The sequence below is a fragment of the Puma concolor genome, chromosome E3 (assembly GCF_028749965.1).
Source record: "Puma concolor isolate L17-30 chromosome E3, mPumCon1.1.hap2, whole genome shotgun sequence".
Classification (NCBI taxonomy): Eukaryota; Metazoa; Chordata; class Mammalia; order Carnivora; family Felidae; genus Puma; species Puma concolor.
The window spans coordinates 1,800,851-1,813,163 of NC_141682.1; the positions used below are offsets into that span (position 1 = coordinate 1,800,851).

At 65.7% G+C, this 12,313-nt stretch overlaps 1 protein-coding gene across 8 annotated transcripts in view; it reads right to left on the minus strand.

Moving 5' to 3' along the window:
- Window positions 1-4,316: 4,316 nt before the first annotated feature.
- MAD1L1 (mitotic arrest deficient 1 like 1) overlaps window positions 4,317-12,313 on the minus strand; it is a 321,159-nt gene continuing 313,162 nt past the window's right edge. For all 8 annotated transcript variants that reach the window (XM_086692890.1, XM_086692891.1, XM_086692889.1 and 5 more), the window contains one exon: window positions 4,317-4,747. In XM_086692890.1, coding sequence (XP_086549016.1) covers window positions 4,589-4,747 — 159 coding nt within the window. In that variant the 3' untranslated portion in view covers window positions 4,317-4,588. The remainder of the gene's footprint in view (window positions 4,748-12,313) is intronic.

The following is a 12,313-nucleotide window of genomic DNA, read 5'->3' on the forward strand; positions in this document are numbered from 1 at the left end:
CCAGCAGGCAGTCCATTTTCGAGGTGTGGAGACTGAGGCTCCCAGGGCGCCCAGGCCGGGCTCCGGTGGGGGGCGCCCTGGGCCCCTGTCTGTGGGGGACGCCGCTCACCGCCCCCTGGTTCTGCCAGGTCCCCATGGACTGCCAGGTCACCTGCTGGGACAGCCACTTCTCTTAGTTGACAGGGCCCTTCACAAGCACAGTGAGGCCCCGAGTGACCTGTGGTGGACACGACAAGGTCCTGTCCCAACTGGGGAGGGCGGCAAGTGGGACAGAAGACAGGGGATTTCCCAGACGCGGCGGACGGTAAAAACACAGTAAAATGATGTCTCCTTAATTATTTACACTGATTACACATTGAAGTAACCTTTTGGAATCGTTGGTTTAAATAAGATCTATATCTTAAACTTAACTTCACCTGTTTCTTTTTATTTTTTATTAAAAATTTTTTTAATGTTTATTTATTTTTGAGAGACAGAGACAGAGTGAGAGCGGGGGAGGGGCAGAGAGAGAGGGAGACACAGACGCCGAAGCAGGATCCAGGCTCCGAGCTGTCCGCACAGAGCCCGACGCGGGGCTCGAACCCACGAACCGCGAGATCATGACCTGAGCCGAAGTCGGAAGCTTAACCGCCTGAGCCACCCGGGTGCCCCTCTTACTTCTTAAATGTGGCTATTAAATTTCAAGTCACACGTGTGTGGTTTGCATGTTCTGTGGGACAGTCCCGTGGGTTCCCGAGACCACGCGAGCCTGATGGAAACCGTGTAACATGTGTGTTGCTGATAAACTACGTGTGAGGAAGATGGCGGGGGCCAGAGGTGCCGTAACGGAGAACGGAGCGGGTTCAGGAGATGGGGGCGGCAGCGGTCAGTTTGGGCCGCTGTAACAAATGCGGCCACATACCGAGCGGCTGAAACAACGGAAATGATTCCTCATGTCTTGGAGGCTGGAAGTTCGAGATCCGGGCGTGGGGAGGGCTGCTTCCTCCTGAAGCCCCTCCGTGGCATGTAGACGCCGTGTTCTCCCTGCGTCCTCACGTGGTCGTCCCTCTACGCGCGTCCGTGTCCTGATCTCCTCCTTGTATAGGACCCCAGTCCTGCTGGGTTGGGGCCCACCGTCGTGACCTCCTCTTACCTTAACCCCCTCTTCACAGACCCCCCCCTCTCCAAGTACATCACATTCCGGGTCCCGGGCTTCCACCTGTGGATTTGGGGAGCTCAACTCAGCCCGACGGGGTGTGGGCCCGGCCCGTGCACGCGCGTGAGCGGAGACCGGGGCCTGCCCTCTCTGGACGGGCCCCTGTGGGGAGCCCACAGGCGGGAGGGAGCTTTGTGAACTGGTTGGTTCCCGCGGGGTGAGAGCTTCACGGCCTTGAACCGGGCATGAGAGCCGCCTGGGGATCATGTCACATGCAGATTCTGATTCAGCGGGTCCAGGCGGGACCCGAGAACCGAGAACCTGCGTCCCTGACCAGCTCTGGTGCTGCCGGCCCATGGATGCCGAGGGGGGCCGGGTGCTGGCGGCGGCTGGGGGTCCGGCGGACGCCCCGGCAGGCGGCGCTGTCCTCCCTGGGAGCCCCGGGGAAGCTGGGAGCCGCCTGTCGCACACAAATCCTGTTACATCCTGGCAATTAGAGTTTATCGCTGTGGCACTAATCCCTTAAAATTAGTCATTAGCGGCTTAAGAACCATTTAGTGTCGGGTGCCCACTGATGAGCTGGCAGAGGTGGGGATCTGCCAGAACCAGAACTTTCTGTGGCCTGGCGGCCGGGGCCTCGGTGGGCCCAGGCTCGCGCGGCCGTCTGCGCCTCCCCCGGCTCCCCGGGTGGCCCCGAGGGGACTGGACCGAGTCCAGCAGCGGGAACGGGGCCAGCCCCGGGGGACGATGGCAGGAGCCGTGCTCCCGCTCCCACTGTTTGAATCTTCCTGCTCCCTTCCGGAAAGGAACACCCTGGAATCGGACGGAGCACAGCCGCCGTCCAGCCCAGGCTGGCCCGTGCGTCGGCGTCTGGAGGGGGCCTTGGGAGACCCTCTCCCTGTGGAGGGAGGAAGCTGGGGACCGTGGCAGGGATGGGACATGTGCCTGGGCGTCTGCACCTGAGGGAAGGCCTTTGCTGGATTTGAGCTGCCCGGCGCCCACCCCGTCCCGCAGAAGCGGGGACGGTGGGCTGTGCCAATGTGAGACTCAGCCAGGCACCCTAACCCAAGAGGGGACAAAAGCTTCGGGGGCAGTTTAGGAACCATCTTGGAGGTTGGTGGTGGAGCCCTGCAGCCGTGGGGCCTCGTGGCCTGTGTCGGGCAGTGGGTAGCTGGTGGCCATGGGGCTGTGGCACCATGCAGCCCGATTCCTCAGCTCTGACCCAAATCCTTCCAGAATATTCCTCTTTCGCCTGGGCTGGCCTAGCAACCAGCACCCCTTGGGGGGCATCCAGCCTCCCGTGGTCCACTGCAGACGGATGTTCCCTCGGCCGCCCACGGGGCAGAGGTCAAGAGCTTCTGCCCCGTCCCTCGAGGCCCACCTGCCGTCAGGGCCCGGCCGGACACCCCTACCTAAGCCATCTGAGCGGGAACCAGCCCCACGCCCACTGCCCTGGAGGGTGCCTGTCCCTGGTAAGCGCCGTCTGCACACAGGGAACGTGCTGGTGTGTGCATTCCTGCCTGTGCGCGAGGGGCCGTGCAGAGCATTTTTAGGGGCTGGTGATTTTGCGTGGCCTTCTGAACTGAACGTTCCCTTCCTGTTGCACAAGCGGCCGGCCCTCCATCTGCTCCACGGGGCAGAGAAGAAGAAGGGAAGGCCGGCCTCCCCGCCCACCGCACCCTCCAGGCTGGAGCCTGCAACAGGTGCGGGGGCCTTTCCTCACACCAAGGCTGGCACGGTTCCTGCTGTAGGCTTGGGGCCCCCACGTCCGGGGAGGGCAGGGCCAAGCCCAGAGGGCCTCAGCAACAACCCCCCCCCCCCCCCCCCGCCCTGCCCCACCACTACCCTGCGGGTTTCTGATGGTGCGGAACACGAGCTCAGGGACCAGGCCCTAGAACAGAGCCTGGGAGGGAGTCCACTCTGACGTCTGCCTGAAACCCAGCACGGGGGTGGGTGGTCTTTGCTGCAGAAACCAGGACCCCCAGGAGCTTCCTCCCAGTTCCCAAGGGGCTGCTCCACGGGGTTCGGCAAGCCTCCCACGTTGGGGAGCGGGTTTGGAAATGGGTGCTGTCGGTGAGACAGGACGCGGGGCAGGGGAGCCTCGGGCGTCCGCACGGGCAAGCCGGGGCTCTCAGCCTGTGGAGGGCGGAAAGCCCCCGAGCTGGACCGGGGTCCCCATTCCCACTGGCTTGTGGCCCTGGGAAGCCACGTCACCACCCCGAGCCCATGTTCTCAGTTTCCAAGTGACCAGCAAAGCCATCCGGGCTGTGCTGTGATCCAGGGAGCCAGGGGGGCTCCGGGTTCAGGCAGGAGAGCCTTGCTGGTGGCCCTGGGGCCTGGCCGGGCCGTGTCTCCGTCTGCCCGCGGTGAGGCTGCCGGCCATGGGCTGGCACCGCTGAAGCAGCTGCACGGGCGGCTGACGTCAGGACTCACTGTCCCCATGACCGGTGACAGGCCTGGAGTGCTGAGCCGTGCGCGTCAATGAGGTGCCACTCGGATGCTCCAACGCCAGGCGGCCCGTCTTCTGTCCCCCAACGTCCCGTGCTGGGGGGAGGGGTGGGCCACCACTCCAGGCCTTCCCGAGCCCACCCAAACCCCTGGTCAGTGGGCCCCTCAGGCCCGGAGCTGTGAGTACAGAGGCCAAGGTCCCCCCGGGGCTGGAAGCTGGACCCCCTCCCACAAAGGCGGCCCCCGTCCCTGTGCCCAGGGGTCCGGGGAGAAGGCCGACCCGTGTGCTCTGATCCCCATCCCTGCCCCGGGTGCCCAGGTGTGTGCAGGCTGCTGGTCCTGAGGTCACCACAGGAAGGAGGACGTGGCCGGAACCACCAGCGTCGCCCGTGGGGGCCTCGGGTTTGGGGTGCTGGCTGCCAGCACTTCCACACGGGGCCTGGAGCCGCCCTCCCGGCCAGCACCTGGGGCCGCAGAGTGCGAGCGTCATCGTCGGTCCGTTGGCGGGGTGGGGGGAGGGGGGGGCGTGGGGGGGGGCGGAGTCCAGGGCAGGGGAGGTATCTCGGCCACTCTGTTCCACCTGAACACGCCCTCCCTCTCTTCTGCTGGGGGCGGTGGCTCCTGGGCTGCCACCCACCGTCCCCTGGTGTCCAGGGGCTGCCCCGGGGCCAAACTGAGGGCTGCTGGGCAGGGCGAGCCCATCCTCTCAGACGCACACAGCGAGCCGGCGGGGTGGCCGAGGAGCAAACTTTATTTCATACGGAGCAGGGACTCTGCCGGGCTTGAGCGGTGTGTGGGCGGGGGTACACACTGGGGAGGGGGCCAGAAGCGGGCCCCCCTGGGCCACCCCCGGAGCGGCGGCACCGAACGTCCTGGGCGAGAAGGAGGGTGCGGCCTCTCCCCTGCCGGCTACAGGTGCGGGCCGCCTGGGTCTGTGGGGCCGTGTGGCGGGAGGCAGGGTGGGCCCGGGACCTGCCGGCTGCCCTCTTGCGCGTGAGCCGCAGGCTAGGCCACCGTCTGGCGGCTGAAGAGGTCGAGCGTGAGGGCGCTGAGGAAGGCGGGGATGCTGTCTTGGCGCAGGAGGTGCAGCTCGATGAGCTCCGGCACCGTGCGTGAGAAGGCCGTCTCCAGAAGCTGCATCTTGGCGCCCGAGGGTCCCGTGGCCTGGAGGGTGGGCGGGAGACACAGAGGACACACGGTCAGGGGTGCGGTGGCCTGCGGGGTCCCCCCGCCCCTGCCCCAGGGCCCTTCGGTCACAGGACAGGGAGGGACGGAGACCCCGTCCCCGGCGGGGGTCCAGAAGACGGGATGTGGGGCATGGGGCGTGGGCTCCGGGTGCCCAGCTGCCCTCTGTCGGTCCGCCCAGCCCTCCCCGTCCTCAGAGCCCGGCCACCGTGACGGCAGCTGACGCCCCACCCCACCCCCTGACGCTACGGACGAACGGGCGAGGGGCCGGAGCCGCCCCAGAGAGCTGCTCTGCGCCCGGGCGGACGGCCGTGCCCCCTGGTGCTCAATCCCGTTTCCTCCGTCACACGGCGCCGGCCACAGAACGGAGGGGGTTCCCACCGGCAGCCCTGCTGGGAGGCCAACCCCACTCGCGGGCCTCGCTTCTCCGCGGGAGGAGCCGCTTCCGGCCACGATACGCGGAATAGCCGGGGTGCGCACGCCGCCCTCGGAGTCCGTCGGTGGACTGTTACTCAGCCACGAAAAGAACGGAGCCCTGACCCCTGCTGCGCCAGGGACGAACCCCAGACACGGGACAACACGCGTGCGTCAGATCACCCGTAGGGAGTGTGCAGAACGGCGAGTCCGCGGAAGTACATCAGTGGCTGCCAGGGGCTGGGCTGGGCACGGGACGGACTGCCAGTGGGCGTGAGGGTCCTTGGTGGGCCAACGAGAGTTCTGAAATCGGGTCGTGGTGGCGGCACAGCTTGGAAGACACCAAATACACCAAAAAGCAAGCCGTGGGGTGAACTGCACAGCGTGGGAACTCCCCCCTCCCCCCCCCAGGGCTGGGCGCGTGTACTAAACCCCCGTCTGCCCCATAGCCTGACGGGGCCACCCTCCTCCCAGGAGCCGCGGGGGCTGCCTGGCTCCGCCCGTGTGCATGGCTCACCCCTGCACGCGGTGGGCCACACGCCCGGCCCGCACACCGACCTCCGCCCCGGAAGGAGGCCTGGATGCGCCTGTTGGGAGGCGGCGGTCTCTCCCTCCGAGACCCCAGGAAGGAGCTGGTGCCGGCCTGCCTGCTCCCCCGTCCTGTCCCACGAGCCCTCCCGGCGGCCGTTGGAGCTCGTGGCGCCCAGCGTCTGAGCGGCCCCCGCCTGTGAGCCGCGCGGACGGCCTCTGCTGCCTCCCCAGGGCACCCACCCTGCTCCCCTGCACGTCCACACGTTTAGGCTTGTGACAGTTCAACACGGACCATTTTTAAACAAAAGTAAGAGATACCACTCTGACCTTTTACCGAGAAAATCCTTTCATTTCTGCCTTCTGCTCAATTGTGAAAATTTCCCCTAAATGTCAGAGGGGCTGATCCTCCGGCAGCGGAGGGGCGGGGAGCAGACGCAGGGCACCGCTCGGGGTGGGGGGGGGGGGGCGCTGAGGGAGGCTGTGGCGCCCGCCTGGCTCGGCGACTGAATGGCAGCCCTCCTCCGAAGCGGGGTCCCTCCACACCGCGCTGCGCCTGGCTGGGACCCCTGCCCGCCCGAGGTGGCCTTCAGTCCGGGTGTCTCCCCAGATCCCCATTGGGCTGTGGGGCCCTAGCCATGGTTTACACACATCAGACATCCCTCGCGGCTGCCAGCACTGCGGCCGTGTCTCGAACAATCGTCGCTTGACGCTCGCCCACGCGAGGCCCATCCTGGGCACCTCAGTGCACCTGCCCCGCATTCCGGAGGCGAGCGCACGGTCACAGAGACACTGGCTGTGCCCTGGGGCCGGCGGGGGGCGTGCAGGAAGGAGGCGTGACCAGGGCGGCCTTCTCAAAGCCGAGGGTTTGTGAGCCCCCCGCCCCCGGCCACGCCGGCCCATTCCGTGGGAAGGGCCGTGTCCTTGCTCAGAGGCGGCGTGGAGCCGTGTGGCTGCCAGCATGTGCCCCGGTCACGCCATGCCGATCAATCTCTGCTAGGCTCCACCGTGCTCAAATACCACCCGGTCCCCAGGTACCTTGTAAATCACTCTAATTAGGGGCTGTTCGCTTAAAATTAGAGAGCAATTTTTTAAAAAGCAAATTGCCCAGTAAGACGCGTTGGCTGTGGCTGGAAATATTTATGGCCTGTGTCTCTGCCTCCTCTGCCCCCAGCGTTTGGGAGTGACAGGCCGCGGTGTGGCTGGCAGGCGCCCTGTGGCGAGCAAGGCGCTCCGCCACGGTAAGACCCCCGGTGGCCCCTGGCTGGCCGTCAGCGCGGTCCGGCGCCCACACCTCAGCCCGGGCTCGCCTCCAGGCCTCCCCTCCCTCCAGACGGCGGAGCTGGGCCTGCCTCGAAGGGTTCGGCCGGGACCCAGACGGCCAGGTCTGTCTGCCACGGCGCGAGTCTGCGGAGACGGGCCGCGCGGGGACGCCGGGGGGCTCCGGGGCTGTGCGTCAGCGGAAGGCGAAGCACGTAGTGGCTCCAACGGGGCTCGTTAAATGCCAGCCTGTGGCGCCCCAGCTGGCGGGCCCTTTGTGACATGCCCTGAGTAGGGAACCGCCCCCGCTTCGGTGGCCCCCTCCCAAGCCCCCGACTGCCCGCGGGACGGCACAGGGGGGAGGGGATTCCCATCGAGTGCAAGCCTACCGCTTGCTGAGGGAACCGAAGGCAATCCCACGAACGAAGGCACGGGAAGAATCCAGAGATGAGACCCATAGCGAGGTGTGGGTCCTCACGTCCCCACCCGAGCAAGATTTAGACAACGCAACAAGATGACCAAACAGGCAGTGCGAACACCGCTCTCTCAAGACTCTGGGAGCGGGGTATCGTCTCTGCGTCACGGTGGCATGGCGGCTTGTCACGAGGCCCCATCGACTCCCGAGGAAGCGGCTGACGGCAGCTGGAGGGAAACGCAGGACGACGGGAGCATCTTGGGGCCTGAAAACAGACGGCGGACAGTCACAGAGACTAGGGGTCCCAGCTCGGTGACGAGAGACACATGAGATGACGCGGCGTGCTTCCGTGACCCCGCGGGCCGAGACGAAACGCGGGGTCATGGCTCGCGGGCGCACCGGGCAGAGCCGGGGGGACACAGAGCCCGGGGTGCCCTGCTGGAGACGAGGGACCACCCCCCAGGTGTCGGGGCTCTGCCTCAAGAGGCAGAGAAGGGAAGGGTCGCGATCAAGGAGGAATGAACGAAACTGACGACAGGAGAGGGGCTATTGCAACCAGAGGCCGGTCCTTCGAAACCAGCAACAAAACTGACGGAAGAGAAAAGACAGAAGCTGCCGATACCAGAAATGAGATCCTGGAGCTGTTCCGAGAATAATAAGAAAACACTTAAAAACCCTTTATGCCCATAAACTTGACAGCTGGGAACAGAGCGTCCCTTAAACACCACGGAGCACCAGGGCTCGGTCAAGATGAAGCAGCGAACCCGACCAGTCCGGCGGCCATTTAGGAAACCGAATTTGTAATTAAAACGCTCAAGAAGAAATCTCCAGTCCCACGTGGTTTCACCGGAGAATTTTATCAGACATTTAAACGAGAATTAAAGCCCATTTCCCACGGTCTGTTCCGGAAGACGGAGCAGAGAGAGTACTTTCCTGCGCACAGGCGTGTCCGCCCGACAGCAAACCAGAAATGGCGCACACGCACAGGAGGAAGAGAGAAGTGGACTTGGTGCAGAGACCCTCAACAGAGCTCAGCTAACGTGGTCGGGAAGTATAGAGCGGGGACTACGCCAGGACCACGCGCAAGGCACTTCTGCGTGTGGCCGGTGCGCTGACGACCAGTCAGGACGCGTCACCACAGCCCCAGGACACCCAGTCCCACTGCCGACACAGGAAACGAACGCCTCTGACAAAACGCGACCTCCATTCCCGAAGAAAACCCTCGGCAGAAGGGCGCGCACGGCCCACGCGGCCTCCGAGTGGGACAGGCGGCGCCGTCCCGTCCTGGGGGCAGAACACACACGTGGGGGCCTCGACGGAGGTCCACACTCACTAACGTGCCCCATCAACCTTCTTTATTTTTTAATTTTTTTTTTTTAACGTTTATTCATTTTTGAGACAGAGAGAGACACAGCATGAACGGGGGAGGGTCGCAGAGAGAGGGAGACACAGAACCTGAAACAGGCTCCAGGCTCTGAGCGGTCAGCACAGAGCCCGACACGGGGCTCGAACTCACGGACCGCGAGATCACGACCTGAGCCGAAGTCGGACGCCCAACTGGCTGAGCCACCCAGGCCCCCCCCAATCAACCTTCTTAACGCAAGTGCCAGAGCTGCCCCACGGAGGAAGACGAGAGAACTGAAAAGAATTCTGACTTGAACCTCACACCTCAGGCAGAACTAAACTCCAAGCCCATCACAGACCCACGCGTAAAACATAAAAACCTTCAAGCACAGAGACGACACTTTAGGACCTAAGACCAGGCGGAGGACTTGTCAGACTTCACACAGAAAGCACGGTCCGGAGAACAGAATGAAGACGGACAAACCGATGGGCCTCATGGAAACTGCCAGCCTTTGCTCCCGAGACACAAGCCTGCCCGGGAAGGGGTACGTGCGAGTCACGAGTGACCCGGGGCTGGCATTCTGTGTCCCGGTGCCTCCTGGAAGGTCAGGTGCATAGGTGGGTTTCGCTCACGGCTGTCCCCCCCGCCGGAACAGGGCCCCCTCCTCCTGCACAGCGCTGGCCGCAGTTGCGACGGTCCGTTCATCTGTGACTCCCTGAACCGTCTCCCTCCGTTCCCGGGATGCCCGGGGAAGAGGCGGCGGGAGTCAGGACGGGGCGGGTGGGGGTACTGACAGCAGCCCCACGCCACCCCGGGGCTCACCTCGCTCACGCACTCAGATGCCCCGAGGCCGGCCCTCCACTCCCTCACTGGCTCTCCGGCTGCAGGTGGGAAGCTGGTGGCTGCAAGGCCCGGGGGAGGCCGGCTGCTCGGAGGCCGTCTTTAGTCGCATGAAGGCTCACGTGCGGATCTGGGGGCGGCAGGCACCCAAGCGGACACAGCTCCAGACGGCCCTGCGTCCCGCGAAGCCTGCCGCTCCCATCCCGGCCCCGTCCTCGGCGCCGCCCCCGGGCCTTCGTGTGCGAGGCAGGGGCTGGGAGCCCGGGCACGGCACAGGCACGGCCTCTCTCCAGCCGGGTCCCGGCCGGGCTCCGCGGCCAGATGCTGGCCCCGCGGGGACAACGCGGGGCGGTCGGTGTGGGCAGGCGTGCGCAGACGCCTGCCGCGTGCCGGGCACCGCCTTCCCGCCGCCCCGCACGCGTACCGCGGGTCTTTGGGGTTGAGCGGCCATCTCCCCGCTCAGACGCGACCACCCAACGCCTCTGCTCTGACCCCTCTGCCTGGACGGCCTCCTCCCGGTGCCGGCCCTGGGTGACCCGGGGCGCTCTGGCGAAGCTCGGGTCCCGCGCGTCCGCTGGGTGTGAGAGCCCGCGCTCGGTGGTGGGTGGTGGGTGGCCGTGGCCCTGTCTAGGGGAGGAGCCTTCTACTGGGAGCACAGGCGCTTCCTCCTCCGGGGACCAGCCCGTCCTGCAGAGGGGCAGCCCAGGCCGCGCACCCCGGCTGCGCGCACTGACCAGGCTGCAAGGGAGCTCCGGCTACGCGGGCGAGGGCCCAATGCGCTGCCTGAGCCGGCACACGCCCACCGGTGATGCGCGAATGGCGGCTTCGCCACGTCTGCCAGGAAGTCGCCTTGAACTTCCGTGCCGGAGGAAGCCCCCTGAGCGCGCACCGCAGTGGGTCACGCTCACACATGACACGGCTCTACACGCACAGAGAAAAAGCGTGTAAACCACAAAACCTAAGTGGTTAGCTCAGGGAGCTGCGATGAAACGTGGCTCCTTACGGCTTTGTGCACTTTGTGGATTTTTTTTTTTTTTAATTTTTTTTTTTAACGTTTTATTTATTTTTGAGACAGAGAGAGACAGAGCATGAATGGGGGAGGGGCAGAGAGAGAGGGAGACACAGAATCGGAAGCAGGCACCAGGCTCTGAGCCATCAGCCCAGAGCCCGACGCGGGGCTCAAACTCACGGACCGTGAGATCGGGACCTGAGCTGAAGTCGGACGTTTAACCGACTGAGCCACCCAGGCGCCCCGCACTTTGTGGATTTTTTACTGCGGCCGCACGTCGTCTCCGTAACCAGGGCCAGCCCGACGCGAACTGGGTCTCCGAGAGCGGCACTTCTGACACAGGGCACTCATGACACGCGCTGTTCTTGCCACAGGCACGTGCGAGTTCATGGGCCTCACCGGCCGCCTGGCCCCGGGACTGGGGCCCCTGGGATGCCCGCCACGGCACCCGCGGGTCTCCCACCCAGAACCACGCACCAGGGCGGCGGTCGGTCGTGGTGTAAGTGGCCCGGCCCACCCAGGCCCCGCGTGGGGACACGGAGGTGACCCTCGGCCCTGGATCCCTCCTCCGCGTAGCCCCCACCTGGCCGCTCCTGCTGCCTCCCTCGCCGCTCCCCGACCGTGACTGTCCCGTGTCTCCTCACCTTGTAGGCCGGGCTGGGCGAGGAGGCCCTTCCCACCGCTGCCCCCCAGGCGTCCCCCCACATGCCCCGCCAGCCTCCGGCTCTGGTGCGTGTCCCCGTCCACTGCTGTCCCTCAGGGAGGGCGGGCGGCGGGGGAGGGTGACCCCGGTGCTCGGCGTAGGCGGACCCAAACAGGCCTGGGCACAGGCAGAGGGACGTGGTGGCCAGCGGATCGGGATGAGCTGGACGGAACGCCGAGGAGGCCGTCCCAGCACGAAGCTGCAAACGCCGAGCTGGCAAAAAGCATGTCCAGCACGGGGCGGAGGGAAACAGCTCCCCCAATTATCCCCGCTCAATTGTGCCGGGAAACGGCTAAATACCGCATGTTCTAATTATACCGGCGTTGCTGGAGTTACCGTCCCCGGCGAGGGGCGACCTCTCCCCAGCGTGCTCTGGGGGGCGGGGGGGGGGGGGGGGCGAGGCCAGGCGCCCCAGCAGCTGCAGATCGGTTCCGAGCCCACAGTTGTTATTATTATTACTCTATTTATACGGCTCTCCATCCCTCGTGCCTCGCCCCGGTTTGTGCAGCTGCTCCCACGGCCTCACGAGGGAGGGGCAGGAGGGCGCACATGGGCGGCGAGGGCCCAGGGTCATTTCCAACGAGCCTCGTGCATCACAGGTGGGTGCCCAGGGGGCCCACAGGTCATCGGCACAGGGCCAGGCTCCGTCTGGCGTCCCACTCCCGGCCCAGGCCTCCTTCCCATCCCGGGAGGAAGGTGGGGACAACCGTGGGGGCCGGGCCACCTCCCTCCTACTGGCTCTCAGGGGCAGGAGGCCAAGTGCAAGGGGCCCCCAAACGGCTCTGAAGGCCGGACGTCCCGGGAGGGCCCGGGCCAGATGGGCTGGAGCACGTGTCCCCTAGCCAGCCACCCTCAGCGCAATGACGCGGATGGCACCAGGTCACGTAGGAAGCCCCCCTCCCCGTCCAGACAAGCTGGTACAGTGGAGCGCTCACGGGGACACAGGCGGCCGGCTGGGGGAGTGGCAGAGACTGAGCTGGGGACCTGGGCTCTGATCGTGGCTGCCCCTCCCACTCGCCGTGTGACCGTGG